Raw genomic sequence first — 21207 nt, 5'->3', positions numbered from 1 at the left:
AGCCCCGTCACCACAAGGACAGTGAGACCAGAAACAAGGCATCCCCGCCCTTACACGATGCTGAGTACACCACACATGCAATTAACCTGCAAGGTGGTTATTGGTATCCTTCTTTTTTAGGCACAGGAATTGGGGCTTACAGCAAGTAACAGGGGAGCATCCAGGGCTCATATCCTTTTCACAAAGCCAGGCTGCTCAGACGGCAGGCGTGACTAGAGCGCAACTTGACCACTCTCCTGCCTCTGTGTACAAACCCACTTGGTGAAGGGCTGTATCACCGGGTTATGGTTGTTCCTCCTATACTTTCCAGCGCTAGTCTGGGAATCAGGAGGTCTGTATTCCAGACCCTCTCTGCCATTTGGCCCCTCCGGCTGTGGGCAAGTAACTCACTGCTCGGGACCTCCTCTCCCTCATCGGCGAAATGGAGGGTCGGTCTGGCCCACCCTCAGGTCTCTTCTAGCTCTGACACTCCGGGCTTCAATTCCAACTCTTCTCGGAAGCCCTTATGGCCGATTCCAGCCCATTTTGGAATTCTCACGGTGCCTACTGTTTGAACAACAGTGTTTGACCCTGTGTGCCAGCCTCATGCTAGGTGACAGGTTGGAGAGATGAATGAGATTCAGGCCCTGCCCTCAAGGGGCTCACAGTCTAGTGGGGGTGAAAGACATAGGAAGAGATCCCCACTTGGTCTTGTCATCACACTGAACAAAATCTTCTTCAAAGCAGAGACTGTCTTTTCCCCCTTTGCTTCTTCCCCCCGGGGTGTTATCCAGGACTAAGTTCAGAGTAGGCATTTGATAAATACCTGTGGATTTGAATTGAACCAAATAATACTTTAGAGCAGCAACCCAGGAGATTTAAGTGTTTTTAGCTAGATGACTATTGAGGTTAGTGTCCAAACCTGGCTTAAGTCCCAAAGCCCTCGTCTGTCCTGTGATCAGCTGGGCTGTATCTTTTCACGTGTGAGAGGCTGTCACAGATACACCCGTAAGGAGCCAGCTGCATTCTGGCTGGCTAGAAGCACTAACTGTGCAAAAACTCATTTTAATCCTTACAATAACCCTGTGGTGCAAGTACTATTGTCCCCATGTTGCATGAGAGGAAGTCTAAGCACAGAGAGATTAGATAACTTTTCTGAGGTCATGCAGCTTTCAAGTGGCAGAGCTGACGCTGAACCCAGGTGGTCTGACTCTAGAGTCTGTGCCGTCAACCTCTATGCCTATTGCTGGAGGACCACTTGCTAATTTCATCAAACTAAAAACGCATTTGTCCTTTGATCCAATAATACCATTTCAGGTATTTTCTATACAGCTGATCCTGCACGCATAAGAAACAGCATGTTTTCAAGGCTATTCACTGCAACCTTCTTTGTAAGAGCATACCATATTTCCATTTAGGGTGGATTAGTTGGATAAATTGTAGTATAACTATATAGTAGAATACTATACAGCTGCGAAAAGGAGAAAATGTCAGTGAACTGAGTGGAAGAGCTCCAGGATTTACTGTTAAATGTAAAAGCAAGGAGCAAAATGGTGTGGACAGTGAATACTGCTGATTGTGGAAATAAGTGGGAGGAGGGAAGCAGAACACATATTTCTGTATTTGCATAAGGAAACACTGGAGGAACACACAAGGAACTAACAAAAATGGTCACCTCTGGGGCGCAGGGGGCAGGAAAGCATTGGATAGGAATGAGATGGGAGGAAGATTTTTTTCAATAAAAACAATATCTTTCAGATCTTTGAACCATGTGAATGTATTACCTATTCAGAAAAATGATGGTTAGCATGACTCACGGGCTGGATGTCCTGTGTTCAATCCTAGCTCTTCTACTTCCTAACAGTGGAAACTCTGGCAAATTATTAATGTCTTTCTCTGTTTGCTCATCTGTAAAATGGGGATAATAATTGTTATTAACTCCTAAGCCTGTGGGACTTAAAAAAAACAAACCAACTAGGTAAAGTGCTTAGTACATAGTAAGTAGATAATAGATGCTAGCAGTGAAACGATGATGATTAATATTAGTGTTTGGAGTTGAAGAAAGGGAGAAGCTTACCAAAGAAAACACATTTAGGGTCTCTCTTTCCGACCTCAAACCAAGAGACGGGCTTGAGTGGAAACAGGAGAGAGGATGTGTGTGCACTGGGATGGATCTTTCACAAAGTGGTGGCAATACTCCTTCCCGTCCCCATCACCTAGTCTTTCACAATGCGACTCTGCAGATCCTCCTATCAAGAGTCTATTTCCCCACCTCTTTAATCTGGGCTTGACCATGTGACTCGTATTTACCAAAGGCGTGTGATGGGATGAAATGACATTATGTGGCGTCTTCTAAGGCTGGACCTCGAGAAGCCTTGAGGCTTCTACTTTTGCCCCTTTGGAATGTAATTCTACCATGTGAGGAAGCTGGGCCCAGCCTGCTGGAGGATGAGGCCCAAGGAGAGAGAGGAGCTCAGCTGACAGGCCAACACCAACAATCAGATATGTGCAGGAGGCCCTCTTGGACCATCCAGCCCCAGGTAAGCTGCCAGATGACTACAGCCAGATGAGTGATCCCAGTAGAGTAGGGTTGCTAGAGTTAGTAAGTAAAAATACAGGACACCCAGTTAATTTTGAAATTCAGATTAAAAACAATTACTTTTTGAGTATAAGTATATCCCATGTAACATTTGAGGGCATACTTATGTTCAAAACTATTCATTGTTTATCTGAAATTCAAATCTACCTGGGCATCCTATATTTTATCTGGCAACTCTACAGGAGAGACCAGCAGAAGATCCTCCCAGCTGAGCCAAACTCAGAACAAATTGCTAAACCAAAAAATTATGAACAAAGAAAATGGTTGTTTTCTTAAGCCACTAAGTTTCAGGGTGGTTTGTTATGCAGCAAGAGATAACTGATGCATGTATACACGGAGGATCACAGTGGGACCTAATCTATCCTCTCACCTTTCTGGGCCCTGCCTGCCATCCCGGTTCCATCCTCTGGGCTTCTTTCTACCCATTTAAAGTCTGGGTGAGTCCTTGGTGGGTCTTCCTCTGTCTCCGAGTTCCTGATCCTGAGCCAGCCCAGCTCTGTCCACACCCTAAGTCCACCCTATGCCCTTCCCAATTCCCAAAGCACTTACTTGAGATGGGGGTGGGGTGCTGCTGGTTTCTTGGACTCTTCACCCTGTTGGGAGGTGCTGCGGCTCTGCATGGGGGGCCGGGGCTGTGAGGTAAGGGTGGTGCCTGGCTTGGAGACCTGGTTTGGAGAGCTGCCTCCAGATGTGCGGGATAGCTGTGGAGAGCCTGGTGACCTCTGCTGCTGTGGAGATCCAGATGAGGGACTCAGGGGTTGCTGGCCTTGTGGGGAGAGCCTCTGTTGCGAGGGGCTTCCAGATCTTGGGGGCTGAGGAGACTGAGCTTGGCGAGGGCCCCCTACAGGGAGAAAAAAATTATTACATTCAGATTTTTTTACGATAAATATGGCTGTGCACAAGTGTCACTTCAGGGATGTTCATTACAGTGTTTTTCATTTTTTTTTAAGATTTTTTTGATGTGGTCCATTTTTTAAAAGTCTTTATTGAATTTGTGACAATAATTGCTTCTGCTTTATGTTTTGTTTTTTTGGCCACGAGGCACGTGGGATCTTAGTTCCCCGACCAGGGATTGAACCCGCACCCCCTGCTTTGGAAGGTGAAGTCTTAACCGCTGGACCGCCAGGGAAGTCCCTACAGTGTTTTTTGTAACAGTGAAAAACTGAAAACAATACAAATGCCTAACTGTAGAGGAACTGACTAGGAACATTAAGATAAATTCATATAACGGAATATGCTATGGTCATCACGTATGGCGTGGCAGAATAATATTAAATGACGTGGGATGTTGTTGATAAGCAGCTTATAAAACAGTATTTGCCATTTAATTCCATTTTGGCACGTATATATATGAAGCTATGTAAAAAAGAAAGACTGGAAGGTTATACATTGAAACCAGTGTGTCTCAGACTTTAATGGCATGTGAATCCCCATGCGTCTTGTCAAAATAAAGATTCCGATACAGTAGGTCTTGAGCAGTGTTATGAACTGGATCGTGTCCCTTCACAGAATTCATATGGTGGAGTCCTAACCCCTGGTGTGACTGTATTTGGAAATAGGGCCTTAAAGGAGGCAACTATTGTTGAATGATGCCATAAAGGTGGGCCCTAATCCAATAGGACTGGTGTCCTTATGAGAAGAGAGAGAGAGACCAGGGACCTGCACACACAGAGGAAAGGCCACGTGAAGACAGAGAGAGAAGGTGTTGTCTGCAAGCCCTGGGGAGAAGTTTCAACCCTGCTGGCACCTTGATCTTCCAGCCTCCAGAACCATGGAAAATAAAGGTCTGTTGATGAAGCCACTCAGTCTGTGGTATTCTGTTATGGCAACACGAATGGGGTTACTAACAAGCTCCCAGGTGATGCTTCTGCTTCCACGCTTCGAGTAATGAGGCACTGAGCAATGATTTTAAAAGCGGTGGGATGATGAGGGACTTAAATTCTCCTCCTTTTGCTCACTGATGTTTTCCACACTGAAGATGTATTACTTTTGAAACAATGAAAATAATTATCCCTTACTTTCGAATAGCTCTCTAACCTTTTCTAAGAACTTTTTCAAAAGCAATATATCATTTGATCTAGAGAGAGGCCGGTAGGGAAGATACCACTCTTCTCATCAGGTTGCAGTGGAAACAGCCTCATTAAGGTTTCATAACTAGAAGGGGTAACCACGGAAAGCCCACAGAGGAGCTTGGCTTCACCCTGTTCCTGCACAGAGCATACAGGCTTTCACCTACAAGCGAAAGGACATTTTAGCCTCCCAGAAATGACTTTGAGTGGAATTCCAAGGCTCCAAGCAAGCAGGGTGCACCCTCCTCACCCTTGAACCCAGGTGTCAGGACTGCGGATTGTGAAATGCACCTTGGCAAGGCAGACTAGCTGCCTGCTGCTCGCCATCCCAGGATACAGCGGCTCCTGGGAAGGTGGGATGCACCGCGGTGATTCTCGCCATGCTTTGTTGAGAGGATGGGAGACTGAGAGTTTAAAAAGGGCTGGAGCTCAACTCTGAGCCCTTTCATAATGTGGCTTCCACTTGTGTGAGCTCCCCAGGTCTCTACTGTGTCCTCTCTATCATGTCCCGGCCTTGGGCTGGGCACCCTCGCAGCTTGTGGGTTAGGCATTATTATCATCCCCATTTTACAAAGAAACTCAGTCCCAGGTATACTGCGACTTGCTTAAAAAGTGTCACTTCTAGTAAGGGGAAGAGCCTAGACTCAAACCTAGATCTCTCTGACTCAAAGCTCTGTTTTCTTTTGTTTCCCTTTTTTCCTTTCTTTACTGTACCACAAAGGGCAGCACCTTTGTGCAAATTAAGAAAAAGGTGCTTTCCCCCAGTGGTGGCTGCTCTGAGCCCGGTGCAAAGGGGGCAAGGACTAGATTTCAGCTGGCCTCCCCGCTCAGACTGTCTCAGCTGGGCCCTGTGTGGTGGGCACGACCTGCATGTCTGGTGGCCCTGACACCCTACAGGTACCAGAGCCCCAGGTCCTTGCCATTAACCTGCCATGTGACTGTGGGTGCGTCACTTCTCCTCTCTGGGCCCTTGTTTGGAAATGAGGTCGTTGGACTAGACATCAAACATCCCTCCACATCTGAACATCTTTGTGAGCTTGTGCAACACTTTCCAGGTTGGACTGAATTGCAGCTCTAGTCTAGCAACTGACTGCACACGGCTTGATTCATGACTATATTGTCCCAGTAGATTGGAGGACCCATTGATCACAAAACTCAAACACCTATAGGGCCAGGCAGATAAATAAATAAAGCAGGAGAGTGTCAGAAAAATCACGTGGCTTTAAAAAATTTTCCCACTTGAGGTACACGGTTCAGAGACTTACCTCTTTAAAGAGGTGCAAGCACAAAGAAAATGGCAATTGGCGCTGTGTCACTGTGGCAGTGACACCAGCAAGGAAGGAGGAGGGCCTGAGGCGAACGGAGGAGTCCTTGCCCTGTCAGTGGACGGTTGCTACGTAGCAAGCAGGCCCACTGTTTCTAGAGCTCCTGCTCTATCAAGAGAAGCTGGAAATCTAGATGTTTATGTAAAAGCTTCTGATTTTTAAATGTTGGTTTACTTTTTTTGTTTTTTAAACCCATTGTAGGTCCAAAAAGACATGTTTTCTAGTTTTATCTTAAATCCTCCCCCCGCCCCACCTCTCCACATTCTTCTCCTCAAGACTGATAATATCTTGGAAAATCTGGATACTCATTCATTCATTTATTAACTATTCGTTCAGTCCCTATTATACAGGTGGGATTCATCAAGAGACACTAATTTCTTTCAGCTTCTCAGCAAAGCAACAAATTTAGTATTTTTTGTTTGAGCACATACAGAAAAAAAATTAAATGTAGAAAGTATTTGCCTTAGCCCAGGATTGGTGCTAAAAGATGATGAGGTTCATTAAAAGAGACCTTCATTTTTACTGAGTTGAAAGTGAGTAGTGAGTTCAGAAAACAAGTTAATAATGTGATCTTGTTATTTTGGGAACTCAATGAAAGCACTGTGTTTTAATTAGCCTTGTTATTTTTAATCTGAATGTTAATTCAATGAGCATTTTCTTTAATTATCCTAATTGGTTTTAAATTGATTGTTTTTCAACTCACTAAACGTGTGTTTAGCCTCATGTCGCTTAAAATATCCCTTTATCGAGCGTGTCTCTACTCTGGGCCGGAAAGGAAACCAGAATACAGTAGCTCTCTGTTTTAAAAGTGCTCGGTTCAAATGTGGTTGAAAAAGTAAGTCCTGGGGCAGAGTGAGACAGGCCAGGGTAGGGCAGAGGCACAGTCAGAGCCTGGCAGGGTGATGAATAAGTTGTTTTTGAACATTTATAATTATAGAATTATCACCAGGCAGGAGGGCAGTGGGGCTGCTTTAGTTATAAGGATTGTTATGATAACAACCGTTAAGGACAACATGTATAATTGTTAGTAAGACACAAAATATTAATAGTGAGTTTTTAATGGTAAAGGTCATATAAATAGTTATTAACAGTATATTAGTAGTAGTAAGAGCTAGAACCTACTAAGTACTACCTCCACGCCGGGACACCTTGCTAACTGCTTCACCTGCGTTTTCTCACGGGAAGCTTCCCATTACTAAACGGGGCAGCTGTCATTTCCTCCTTTATCACTGGGGAAACTGAGGCTCTGAGAAGTGATGTAACTTGCCTAAGTCTGCCAGGGTACTGAGACATGGAAGTGGATTCAAATAGGTGTTTATCTGCCTGAAGAAGCAGCCAGTGTTCTTTGGTACACAGTTATGTAAAGTCATGCAATTTCCCTCTTCTTAAATGCTTTCTGCTTTTCCAAGAAGAGAAGCACAGAAAGGAAAGACGAATGGAGTGTTTTATCTAAGACCTTTCGAAGAAGAAGCCATTTAGTGCCCAAGGCCGATTTTCCCAAGAAGCAGTGAATCTGCTACTTTGATAAAAGCGACTGGGAAGGCCACAGTGTGATAGTAATGTTTCTTTCTGATGAGTCTTAAAGCAGATCCTTAAAAGGTCGCCATGAAAATGCCTGGCCTGGCTTCTTGGTGCGAAGCGGTCCTGAGGCTCCAAGCTGGCACTAGAGCAGCGAGTGTGCCCGGAAAGTTCTGACTGCAGGAGAGGACCTGGGCTGACCTTCTCCCCAGGCCTGAGCGTGAGAACACCCGAGCAGCTGGCAGCCTGAGAGAGTTAGTTATTGCCACGATTTCTTTTCATCTTGTCATCAATAGTTCATCCATTCTCTAATAAATGGTGGCATTTACATAGTAATGCTGGGATATTTTTTGAGGAACAATTCCAGTCGACAAGGTTCTGTACGACGTTCCGTCTTTCTTTCTCACTCTAGCTGGTTGGCTCATAAATCTATAACCAGGCACTGCTAGCAGCTAGGAACCAGACAACTTCTAGAAGATCTGAAAGCCCAGACTTGTAAACCTGCCATTTTCTTGTGCTTCCTTGGACGAAACCTCAACACCCATCTCTGTAAAAAGGAAATATGGTTGTTTTCACTGTTGACAAGTTGGGAGGCTGAAAATGAGAAAACAAATGGGAAAGTCCCTAGCACAGTGGTACTTAATACATTTACTGTCTGTCTTCCTTTCCTCCTTTTCTGACTTTAAGGGGGTGACAAACCTCATGGTCTCTTTCATTCTGCATACAGAGCGAGGGCACATATCTGGAAGGCGCGCTTCCAGAGCGCCTTCTGGAAGTCACGCGTGGACCCCTCAGTGCATTCCAGTATGCTTGCTGGACGGTTTCTCTCGGTGCGCGGCTCGTCGTGGGCCCTACCTTGTGTGGGTGTCCGTGGCTGAGGCTGTCCGAGAGGAGGCCCAAGCTGGGCTTGCCCAGGGGGTTTTGCTGGTTTAGTCTGAGGAGTCTAGAGCAGAAGAGAAAAGAAGCCTGTTGCGATCACCACAGCCATTTACTTCCTGCGTACGAGGGCAGGGTTTATCAACATCTGTTCACTTCTGAGGTAAAACCTACATAATGGACACAGTTCTTAAGTGTACAGCACAACGAGTTTTCACACGTGGATACACCTGCGTAACCACCAAGCCGGTCAAGACAGAACATATCCAGTGGAGAAGCCTGCTCTGTGGCCCCACCCAGCCAGCAGCCCCCTCGAGTATGACCGTCATTCTGACATCTGTTATCACAGGTTTGTTTTTGTGGGGAAAGGGGGAGCAGGTTTTGGGACTTGCTTTTCCAGAAAGCTGGGGGTCTAGCAAATTCTTTGGAGAATAAGCTGGTAGTCCATGGTGAGGACTGTGGAAGGGAGGAGCTCTGAGGGAGCAGGTCGAGGTTGGAGGATGAGGAAAACTGAAGACACAATAGTCTCTATTGACTGGTGCCCTGGGAGTATACAAAGGGCATGTGTGTACACGGGCACGCGCGTACGCGCACACACACACACACCCTGCTCCCTGCTCAGGCCCGGGATTGAGGGCACAGAGGAGACAACTGGTTTCTTATGTTAATAATCTCTGCCTACAGATACCCAAAGCCCAGTTGAGACAAGGTTTTTCTCCCCAGTATGGTGACGGGAGGAAGGGCCTCTCAGAGCCTCCCAAATTCCCCCATCAGGAGCAGGGCTCTCCCCCAATCCCAGCCTCACCCACACCCCATTCCTTTCTCCCCAAGTTGGTTCCTCCCTGGGAGCATCTCCTGTGGATCAGGGCACCCATTCCCAGACAGCCAGGCATTTCTCATGGCTACACAGTGTCCCTTACTTCCGAGGACCTTACCCAAGGCCTCAGGGGCGAGGGCACTGTGCCCCCTGGCATCGGGAGTTGGCTCATTTTGGAGACAACGAGATCGGCCATCAGCTGTTTGTCCTCTTCCAGGTGCTCTCCAATCAGGGGCATGGAGCTGTCCATCACCTGCAGGTGATGAGAGAAAGGAGTCCTGAAGGACCCTCAGGCCAGGGCAGCCAGGCAGCGCATCCCAGGAGGCAGGCTCAGAGCTCATGACAGAAGTGAACACTAGATGGCAATGCTCTCCATGCAAACACCCAGCCCAGCGCCTCCAGCTGGGAATGACCACCGTGGAGACATCCAGTTTCCTGCAGTTCAGTCTAAATCAACTCCCTGGACTCAGTTCAATTCAGTCGACATTTGCTGGACCTCAGATATACGACCAAGGGCTGGGAGCCTTTGCTGACCTTTTCTGCTCTTTTCTTTGGGGAGCTGGTCTCTGCCCCTCCTTTCCCACCTTGGCCCCCACCCAGGATTGGGGCTGGCCTCCTGAACTCTGGCCCAAGGTCAAGGTTTTCCACAAAGCCTGAAGCAGTGAAGGTGGGGGGCTCGATTATGACCAAAAAAATAACAAGGGTTAGAGTCGACTCAGGGCTCGGAGAGAAGAGGGAAGAGGCAAGTCCTGTTCTCCAGAGCTCTGGCAGAATAAACTCCTGGAGAGGAACTTCTCCCACGGGGAGCAGGCTGCTTCTCAAAGGAGGCACAGTGCTTACACTGGGAGGGGGCCTGAGAGATCATATTTGTACACCCGCACATCTGCTTTTCTTGCAGATGGGGAAACCGAGGCCCAGAGATGGGAAGGGACTTGCCCGAAGTCACGCAGGCCAACGATCCAGGTGATTCCCCAGGCACGGGCAGCCGTAGACGGTCTCGAAGGGGAGCGAGGCCTTGGTGGGCCCTCTGTCTCCTCCCCAGCTGTAGGGAAATCCAGCCTGTTCACCAACACCCCCCTCCCCCCGCCCCCATCAAACGCACTGTCTCGTTCTCCCTTTTCCCAAGCTGGGGACTCACCAGGTTCTCTCTCTTGTCCAGGTCCTTGTGCATGTCATTCTCTCTGCCCACTCTCTACCTGCCTAGGCCCTACTCATCCGTCAGGGAACATCTAGCCGGCCCTTCCTCTGGGAAGCCTCCTCGGCACTCCTGCCACCCTCACTTTGGCCGTCCCATTGGAGAGCTTATCCCACAGGGCCATGGTCTCCTGTTGATGTGTGTCTCCCCAACCAGACAGTGAGCCCCTGGGCTGGGGATGGACCCTGTGTCCTGTTAGACAGGTGTGCCCTCACTAAGTACCTCTTGAATGGAGGAATGAAAGGTCCCTACAATAAGTCCTGCTGAGGACGATAAGGATACTAATAAGTGCTACATGTCATTATTATGTGCCAGGCGCTGTCCTAAGCACTGGGTGTGGATGACCTCACACAAATCTCAGCATAGCTCTTTGAGATAGGTACCATTACTATCCTTATCATGATGGGAACACTGAAGGCAAAGAAGTAGCAAATTCAAGGACAGATTGCTAGCAATCCTTCCGTGTCTCACCGATCAACGAACAGCTCTCTGTGGTAAGAAAGGGGAACAGCAGACCTGGGTTCCAGGCTTCGGTTCTGCTAGGGACTTGCTGTGTGATCTTGGCATGTCACTTTTCCTCTGTGGGCCTGTTGTTTCCCTCAACTATAAACTGAGGGGTGTGGGCAGCGGCAAAGACCCTTCCAGCTGGGACTTAGGAGCCCGTGAGTCTACCTACTATGGTGGGGAAGCTGAAAAGCAAACCCAAGGATGTGATGCAGATCCTATTATGGACGGCCCTGAAACCTGTCCTCAAACTGAGCTCCCTGTTGGTCATGCCTGGGTTCCTGGTACCCTGGCTCCCAGTGCCCGGCGCATGGACAGTCTCTCGTTCAATGTGGGCTGAGTTGAGTTATAACTGTGGCGTCTACGTGTACACAGGCCTGTCGTCCTTTCTCTTCCTGAGCCCGCCCACCCCTTTTTGTTCTGGTTTCTGTTTCCTACACTCCCTGCAGTAGAAAACAGCCACCACAAGGAATCTGAGGTCAGAGCATTCTGGAGTCCCCATGGTGGACACAGCCAGAGGAAGTGGACATTCTGGTCTCCCCAGGGAAACATTTTTCCAATGAGCAATGTCATTCCCTGTACAGGTCATGGAGGACAAGTTCAAGTGTCTTTCCCCTGAGTATTTCACTGTGAGGATCTTCACAAAACATGTCCCACAAATTTTATGTTCTTACCACAGAGGTGGCTGAAGAAATCAGTATTTTTGGATCCCTTCTGTCTGATTTTTTTCCTGACTGGGGAAAAATACCTTTTATCTTTCTGGTAAAAAGCTCCCCATCTCCCTTGACCTCACTCTAAACTGAAAAGCAACGGAAACAACTCTGCAATGTTTCTGAGAGACAAAAAAATCTGAAAAGCCATTTCCCTCGCCCCCGACCCTGGAACATTTTTGAGAAGTTGTCTTATTGTGTTGTAAAGTCCAAACCCACAAATTTTTTTTTTTTTTTTCAATGTGTAAGGTCTTTCATCCCTGACCCGCTGAATGTCTGGAGGCAGGGAGTCTGGGCCCACGGGTACAAATTTTTGTTTCCTAAGAGTGAAAGCTGAGGAAACTCAGATAGGCAGGAGCTCGGGGAAGGGAGCCAGGAGTCCCTCTGCTGATTGCTGGTCCCTCTCTGAAAGGAAGCTCTAGGGGAAGGGTCCCTGCGACTGTGCTCACTGCTGCATCTCCATCACTTGGCTGGGGGTCTGGCGCCCAGAATAGGAGCTCAACAGTGAATGAACGATGGGTGAATCAATCAGTGACCACATGTGTGCCAAAGCTGAGTTCATGTGTGGTGGCCCCATGAAGAGGTGCAGAGGCAGAAAGGCCAGGAAGGGTCTCAGGAGATGCAGTGCCCTAGGCGTCGGTCTGAAGGTCCCAGGCATCCTCGCTCCTCCAGGGAGCAGCCTGGGTCTAGCTGGGAAGCAAGTGTACAGGGCAGTAGTTTTGCTCCTGGCCCCTTCAATGTCCTCTGAGAAGGGGCTGCTGAGGACATTTCAGGTAATGGTGGCTGCTGGACGTGAGGAGAGAGCTGTTTTCTAGAGCAGGATTTAACCTGCAAATATAGACGCAACTCATCCTTGGAAGCTACCTGGCCTTCTGGGGGGTGAGTGTGGGCAGAGGGGCTATGTCCAGCCTGGACTCCCTCCCCTTCACCTCCAAGCTGGATACTCCCTGGGCTTGGGTGTGGATGCCCTCCTGGCAATGCTGGAGGAGAAGAGCAGGGCTCCCACCGCTCCAGTCACCGGCTCCCGCCACACCGTGGATCCCGGGAGTGGTGCAGACACTCGGGGCTGGAGGACTGGCTGGCTCTTGCGGTCACCCCAGCCATGTGCTTCCCATTAGCCGCCCACACCCCGGGGAGGGGGCAGCCACAGGGCTCTCCCTCACACGTCTTGGCCCTGTGTCAGCACCGCGCCTCTGCAGTGGTTGGAGAAGGCCACAGAAGGGAAGCACCGGAAGGGGCTCTGGGGGGTGGGAGAGCTAGGATGTGAGGCTGGGGAGAGAAGGGAGAATTCTGAGCCAGAGCAGCATTTTTCAGGGGAAGCAATGGAGGACCATGAGCTGTGGCGGGGAGGGAAAGGGAGTTAGGAAGGGGGAGGGGGCTGTGAGGCCAAGAGACTTGGGGAGCCACAAGGGGGGAGGGGGACCGTGGGATTGGGGTGGACACAGGGAGCCTTGAAGGTGGGAGGGCGACTGTGGGGCTGGGAGAAGCATGGAGAGGAAGTCTTTGGGGTAGGGGAGGAGTGTGATGGAAGGACCATGGCGACCTGTAGGCGACAGCTCTGGAGGGTAGCAGGGGTGGTTGGCCTCTGAGAGGCATGGGCTGCAGGAAGGTTGAGGGAGAGATTCTGGGACTCAGAGCCCCTCTGACCTCTCTTACAATTACATTTCCCTCCATTCACACCCCTTTCCTAACCTTCGGTGCCCTGAAGTTAGTGTACCACCCTTCCCTGCCAGCCTGCACACCCCACGTCCGTCTTGCTCAGAGCTCTGTCCCCAGAGCTACCCCCACGCCAAGCCCATGGGAGCCACTGGGTACCTGTCTGCTGATTGAACAGACAATGGAATCTCTGCCTAGTGACCAGGGAAGTGTGTCCTCTTTACACACTGGGACACTGAGAAAATTGAAGAGGCCTCTGAGGGGACAGAATCTTGCCAACTCTTGGCCCGATGCTTTTCCCCTACTGTTAGGGCCATGGGTTGGGGGTATTTGTTTAACCTCACGCCCAGAACTCCTGAGGGCCAGCTCAGAGCCCCTGGGCACAAAGGCTTTAGGGGCAGCCAAGGGTGGGGATGGGGTATGTGAGGGTGGTAGGTGAGAAGCCTGTGGGGGCTGCTTGCTGTGGCCTGGGCTGCATGTGCCCCAGCCATGGGCTAAGACACAGCTGACCATGCTGGAGGCCACACTTGGACTCCTTCCCTCTGGCGTGCCTGCTCAGGGGCCTGGACAGGCCAGGAGGACATCCTGGTCCACCTCTCACCTCAATGATGTAGTCTCTGCCATCCTTGCTGTGGACAGCCTTGACGGCGCAGATGTCCAGGCCACCAAACATCTCTGAGCAGCTGTCCACCCACAGCCTGTACCTGCAGGGATGGAGAGACAGGCAGTGGGCATGAGGGGCAGGGAGCAGGGACGGGAAGCAGAGGGAGAGAGAGGCAGAGACAGAGGGAGGGAGAGACACAGAAGGACACATACAGAAAAACAGGCTATGGGACAGACAGTGACACACAGGCAACCATTCAGAGATGGAGAGAGACAGAGATGCAGCAAGAGAGACAGAAAGGCAGAGAGACAGAGACCAGAGAGAGACAGAGACCTGAGAGAGACAGAGGCAGTGGGAGAGACAGAATGGGTAAAAAGGGAGGCAGAGACATAGATGGACTGTGAGAGAGAGACAGCAGGAGAGCAGCTAAAAGGGAGCCAGGAAGGCAGGAGAGAAGCAGGACTGGGGGAGAAGGAATGGGAGCTGGGAGAGATCTCAGAGACCTGAGCCCACCCCGCCTAGACCTTGACTGGCTCCCTAGTAGTGGGAAGCTTGCCTTGCCCCCATCTGGAGCCATCCTGGACACCCAGCTTCCCCTGAAGTCCTTTTCCCTTGGGAAAGCTGATCGAAGGTCCCCAGAAATCCCTCCCAGGCCGCTCTCCCAGGCCCAGCCTGTGGGGACAAAGGGCATATTCTCCTCCTGCCTGGGGAATGCGGGCAGAGGAGCCTGGCAGGCCGCTCTCGCCTGGCCTGGGGGCCTGGTCCTCTGGACCCGCTGCTTTTTTTTCCCTTTCCAGCCACTTGATGGCTGCAAGGCCCATTTGCTTTGCAGGGGAAGATCTCAGTGCTGGACTTTGACCCTGCAACAAGAGGATGCTTGTATCTGGAGAAGTCTTCCTGGCCTTGCACTTGGCTTCCCTCATGGTGGCTGGACTTGGAGTCACAGGGGACTTTGTGTCAAACGTTCTTGCTTCTCTCCCCACCCTCCAGGGTCACATGGGGGCACGCCTGCTCTGAGATCTATTTGTGTCTCTGAGCCATAAGGCCTGGAATGAGCTGAAGTGCTCTCAGAACCAGATCTCTCATCTCATCCGCTAATGCCCCTTGAGGCACTGAGGGTACTGCCCATGAATTTGCAGAATGGAAAGTGAATTCCAGGCCTGAGCAGACCCACTCCCATGGTAGGCTCCTGCAGAGATGGCCCATGTGGCCTGGGACTGAGCAGAGCCAGGGAGATAGTGCCCTGCTGGAGACATCTGTGAGTAGCTTGTGAGACGTTGGGGAAGGCTGGGCTCACATTCTGGAAAGGCCATGAAGAAAAGGGCCAAGACTGTCCTGTGAATGCCCACTGGGGGAAGGATGTGACTCCCCCAAACCAGGTGATTCAGTTGTGCCAGGTGATGAGCACAACTCCCCTGAGACTACTTAGCATTTGTGGGTACCCACCTGGAAGGTAGTAGCTGCCACCTGGGGTTGACTGGAAGGGAAGGAAGCCAACATTTACAGTGTCCCTCCCTGCCATAGGCCAGCACTGGGTTAGGTACTGAACATCCCTCTCTCATTCAGCCCTCTGGCTTGGGTATGTTAACTCCAATTTACAACTGAAGAAGTTCAGAAAGGGTAGTTAACTTACCCTATGTAATACAGCTTGGAAGGGGCAGGACCACTCACTTTCGTTCATGCCACTTCCTCAGCTTAGAGCCCTGAACCAGCAGTTCCATGAGGACAGTGACTGTGTTATATCCCTCCCCTAAGTCTCACTCAGTCATCGCTACTGTAGCAGGGTGGTCCCACTCCAATCTCTAGGGGCAGAGATGTGACATAGGCCTATATAATCACAGCATTGCTGCTTTCTGGACCATGGTGATTGGTTCGGGGATGGTCATATGATCTAAGTCAGGCCAATCTGTGAATAAGGCTCTATTCCAGGCTTTGACTGCAATGGTTGGGAAAGACACCTTCTTTCTGCTGGACTTGACACTGTCAAGATATAAGCCTGGAGTCATTATGGGCCACCATATGAATGACCAGAATGAAACCAACATAGAAGCCAACATATTCTATCCAACTTAAGGGGGTAGAATAAGTCCTAAAGTCCTACCTGGAGCTGTACCTCTGGAGTTTTCATTGCCACAAGCCAATAAATCCCCCCTTTGGTTCAAACCAATCTAATTTGTGTTCTGACACTTGCAACTGATACAGAGTTCTTAAAAGGAAGGATTGGGTCTTTTCATCTTGGCCTCTTTAGTGCTCAACATACATGGCATGCAGTAGGCACTCAATACATGTTCACTGAACAGGGCTTTCTGACCCCAAAGCCCATGCTTTGTCCATTGTCATTGAATGCTTGCAAGCAGAAGTCACTGGGCAATGAAAAAAGGATGTGTGTATGCTGCTGGCCCCAAGAGCAGGCGACAGGTCCTTCTTCAGGTGAGGATGGCTTACAGGTGTTGTTTAAATAAGGGAGAAAGACCTGAGCGACTTTCAGCCAGAGTGCATCCCTGCCACATTCATGATTCATAGGAAATCAACCTCTCCCTCTCATATTGATATAGGAATAAGTCTGAGAGAGGAGTGGACAGTCCAGTAGCCCTGTTGCCCTAATAGGGATGCTTCCATGCAGCTGTCAGAGCAGGGAAAGACTGGTGAGGACTTCCTGCTCTCTTCCTACAGCAGCTGGGTAGGGCCGGAAAGACCCCTGGACTTGGAGTCAAGATAGTAGGGTTCTACTTTCAGCTCTGTCACTGATTAGCTCTGTGACCTTGGACAACTCACTTTCCCCCTCTGAACTTTCTGCCCTATCTGTAAAATGGGGTTATTTATAAAACCTTCCCTGCAGGCTGTTATGGGCAGTAATGGAGATCATGCCTAGGAAAGTACTCTGTGGGTGGAGAGACACTGGCCAAAGTGTGAGATGGCATTCATTACAGGATCCTTATTATATCCCTATCTATCTCCCACTATGGCTGGTGCCTCTCCCTGAACACCTCCTTTGCCTCTTACCTCTCTGTCATGGCCACCTGCTCCAGCATAGCAGAGCCTGTGTTGGCCTTCCAGTTTCCAGAGATGGAGGTTCTCCTGTATCACAACAAATAACACAGTGAGGGCATTAGGGATGCTTGTCATTGATCTGCTTTCCTTTTTTGCTTTGGCTGTTTGGCGGCTCTGATTCAAATATCTGGCTTACATTCTGACATGTAGTCTTAGGTACACATCCAGTCTTCAGATTTATTTTTCTGTTTTTATTTCCCTCTATGTTGACTGTCTTACTTGTTGGGTCTTATGTATCTTTTCCCAATCCACCTTTGAAATATAAAAGTTAAATTTAACAAATGCCTACACTATCAGATTAAATCCTGAGAACTTTGGCCTCCTGTTTTTCAGAAGAAGAACTAGGGCAGTATAGCCTCCGGTGACTCTGGAATCTTTTTTGAGAGCCCCAAAATGTAGGAAAAATGATCCATGGAGAGAAGTGATTACTTTCCATGGTGAAGAGCAGGCAGGCCTTCTGGCTCTGCCTGCCTCACCCTCTTAGTTCCCTTGCCCTTTCTCCAAAGCCCATGGATATTTCCTGTGTGTAGGCCTCCACACACCTTTTTCCTTTGCCGGATCCAGTCTTCATCTCCATCTTTGCCTCCCTAAGTCCTACTCATCCTTCAAGTTTCATCTGAAAATGTGACTTCCTGAGAGTACATCTTCCCCAATAAGAACCCCCTATACTACACCCTATACCAATGTTTAGTAATGCTCATCTCACTTGCAATGACTACTTTAGTGTGCTGTCTTTCCTGAGGGCAGGGAACATGTTTTGACTCATCCCTCTGTACCTCTAGTGTCCAGTGGTCCCTGGCATGTAGTAGGTGTCCAGTAACTACCTACTAGGTAAGAGACTGTGTATGTTGAAGAGCAATCCAGACAAACTATCTCTAATGGCATATCTGGATTCAGCAAAGACTGAATGGCTTTAGGCAAAGTGGCAGAGGTAAAGCAATTTGTTTCATGACCAAGGGAAGGCATGTCATTGAGGTTTAAGGGTGAACCAGGAGAGGAATTGCTATAAAATGTCTTTCTAAAAGAGAAAATAAAATGTATCTGAGCGCAGCAGATGCTGAGAATAGATGGTGGCCAATAGGAGACATAATGACTAAGGGTAGCAGTGACATTGATAAGCTTCATGTCAATTAAGTTTAGTTCATCTCAATGCAATTCAATTCAATTTGGCAAACAATCACCAGGCCTCCCTATGTCCTGGGTACAGGACTAATCTGAGTGTGAAGACATGACTCCTTCCTCAAGCTGCTCACTACCTTAAAGGGGTAGACCAGCCTAAAACCAGAACATAGGCGTGGTAGTGTTAGCAGTACACATGAGGCATGAAGCACTCTGGGGAAGCAAAGGAGAAACCAGTCACTTAACATGAACCCCAGAAGGTGGCGATTGAGATGTGCCTGGGAGGGTGAGTAGGATTCAATAAAGTGGGATCTGCACGGTAACAAGAGAAGGTAAGAACTGACTTGAGTCAGATGGATGCGAGTTTGAATCTTGGTTCTAGCATTTTCTAGCTGTATAACCATGGACAACATCTCTGGCTCTATTTTCTCATTGGTAAATGGGAATAATTTTAGTACCATGCTTATAGGGCATTGTGTGGATTAAAGGAAAGATTCCCATAAACCTCTTAGTACAATGGGTGCTACTATTACTTTTCAGTAAGCGTAGACAAGAAAAAAAAAGCATTCTAATGCCAGAAGCAGCAGGAACACAAGCCAGACTGGTCTCCTTCCAAAGATAACGATAGTGAGAGCTGATATTTAGTGAGTGCTTTCTATGTCTGAGACATGGGTCTAAAAGCTTTATAAGCACTGGCTTATTTCAGCCTCACAAAAACTAATGAGATGGATATTATTATTATTATCATTCCCACTGAGTGGCAGAAGCCACCAAACCATATCTGAGAAACTCTGTGCTCTTAACCATGACTCTTCATGGCAGAGCCCATCACAGGTTTGGGGAAAAGAGTTGATTGGCCCAAATGTGATGCAGCTGCTAGAATGTAGGATGGGATGTAGACTGTGACAACAGAATCTACGTTTACGACACATGTATGAAGCTGACCCCCTTGATGAAGGGGCGGGGGTGAGTGGAAAGGTGCTGCCTAAGTAACTTTGGAAATTAGTGGAGGCTGTATGACTAGGTACAAAAGAAACTGTATGTAAGTCCTGTACCATAGTTGGTGAAGTTGTTTCTCATGGGACTACGGCTTGACAGTTCTGCAACTGTACACATATACTGTGGATGAACAAAGAAGTACATGGATGGGGGATGGTGGGAGCCAGGTTTCTTCCCAGTTGGAGTGGGAAGTTACAGATAAGCAATCTGGGAAGGCTAACATGAATCATGTGGTACGGGATGAAAGTCTGACACATCACTATGAACTCTGTCTAGCTTTAGCTATAGATGGATATGTGTGTGTGTGTGTGTGTGTGTGTGTGTGTGTGTGTGTATCACACAACTGTAAATTACAGTTAAAGACGTGTGTATACACGGGTTGAGATACACATATTTATTTCCCAGCTCTGTCTGCTGAGAGGATTTAGAAACAATGACACCCAGTGGCAACACGCACAAAGGCCCAAGTACTGGGCAGGAAGTGGGCCAGAAAGGAGGCTGAATGGTCATGGGCAGAGAGGGCGTTCTACACCGAGGTGTGACATGAACACTCTCCCTCGGATGTGGGCCAACCCAGGGTCCAGGAAACACCATAACTAAAGACAAATTGGAGCTGTCAGGGCAGAAAGGCTCAGCATAAAGAATGCAGCAATGAGGTAATCCTCAAGAAGAGAAACTGGGACAAGGTGTTGTCAATGTCAAGTGGAAACGCTAACAATGAGGAGAGGAGGGAAATGATATCACGTGGGATGGTGGAGGCCTCAGGAATGCACTGGACCATGCACTGGAATATTCTCCAACTCAGAGAGGCTGGGGGTGGCAGGGGGAGGTGATCTTATCACCTTGAGGGCATCTGAGAGCAGTGGCAGGTCTGGCCTGGCTCACGGGTGGAAGAGAGCGATTGGCAAGACTGACCAGAAGTATCTCTTGGCCCCATCCCTTTCCTGGGCATATTTCCTTATAGGTCAACTGACTGCATTTTCTCCAGTTTCCCAGGCAATGGCAGAGTGGAGTGGTTGCAACAGAGACTGTGTGACTTGCAAAGCCTAAAATTACCATCTGGTCATTTACAGAAAAAGTTTGTAGACCCCCGGTCTGGGCAATCCAGGTAGTGCAAAAGCAACCTTAGATAATACAGAAGTGGATATGTATGGCTGTGATCAATAAAACCTTATTTACTGAGACAGGTGGAAGCTGGATTTGGCCTGTGGGCTGTGGTTTGCTGACCCTGATCTAGAGCACAGCTCCACCACACAGAAGCAAAGGGCTTTCTAACTGTCCAGAGTCAGCTGTTGTAGTCCTCAAAGATGGAACCAGGCAATCAGTGTGCCATGCATGCTTGGAAACCAGGCACCTGTTGCCTCTCTGGGCTCTCATCATTCCAAGTGGAAACAACAATACTCCAAAGTGAGACAGAGAGGACCTGGGGCAGATAAGACCTCTCTAAACACCAAGCCCTCCACCTGGTCAAGAACTCCCGCTCATCCTTGTAACCGCAGCTCCAGCGTGAGTCATCCTTTGCCTGAACCACCCCCGGGATGAATGTGTGTTGGATTTTCTGGCATTCATCCCTTTTCTTTTAGTCACACAACCTCTATTTCCACTGGATAATGACCTGCCCATATTGCATGCTATCTTGGTGGGACTCTTCATACTGCTCTACATTCCTCTAACTAATAAGCATGTGACCACAGTTGGATTAATCAGCACTGTTTCCACGGAATCACAATCTTGAGTTAAGCCCTGAACATGATTAGGGCAGATTCACTTCCTAATGGGGTGCCACGAAGACTGTATATTACTTCTGGCTACCCAGATTCCTGCGGCTGCCCTGGACCCTAATATGTCTGAAATTGATAATTTGGGGTTTTGTTAGTTAGTTCTGATCATTCAGCTAATAAATTCCCTTTAAAAAAACTCCACCAAATTAGTCAGGTATGGTTTTTACTAATTGCAGCTGAAGAAATCTGATGTAATCTCCTTCCGGCTCTTATTTGTCCCAGAGAAACCCTTTTGCAGCCCACAGCCCCAGAGCCATCTTCTTACAAATACAGGTCAGATCAGGACACTTCACTGCTCAGAAGGGAAGAGAAGAAAATTCACAACCCTCAGCAAGGCATTCAAGGCCTTCCTTGATTTGTCCCTAAGCCTCTCTTCCATGTATGTCTCCTATGACATGCATCAGG

General features: G+C 48.7%; 1 protein-coding gene across 1 annotated transcript in view; it reads right to left on the bottom strand.

Annotated features, from left to right (window-relative positions):
- Positions 1-21207, bottom strand: part of SYN3 (synapsin III) — a 432411-nt gene that overhangs the window by 7940 nt on the left and 403264 nt on the right. Inside the window, exons 9-13 of the mRNA XM_019952355.3 lie at positions 16856-16930; positions 13850-13952; positions 9302-9436; positions 8346-8433; positions 3128-3419 (exon numbers count right to left, since the gene is read on the bottom strand). Of these exons, the coding sequence (XP_019807914.1) occupies positions 3128-3419; positions 8346-8433; positions 9302-9436; positions 13850-13952; positions 16856-16930 (693 nt within the window). The remainder of the gene's footprint in view (positions 1-3127; positions 3420-8345; positions 8434-9301; positions 9437-13849; positions 13953-16855; positions 16931-21207) is intronic.

This window comes from Tursiops truncatus, chromosome 11, assembly GCF_011762595.2.
Source record: "Tursiops truncatus isolate mTurTru1 chromosome 11, mTurTru1.mat.Y, whole genome shotgun sequence".
Taxonomy (NCBI): domain Eukaryota; kingdom Metazoa; phylum Chordata; class Mammalia; order Artiodactyla; family Delphinidae; genus Tursiops; species Tursiops truncatus.
This window is presented reverse-complemented; position numbering and strand designations above follow the sequence as displayed.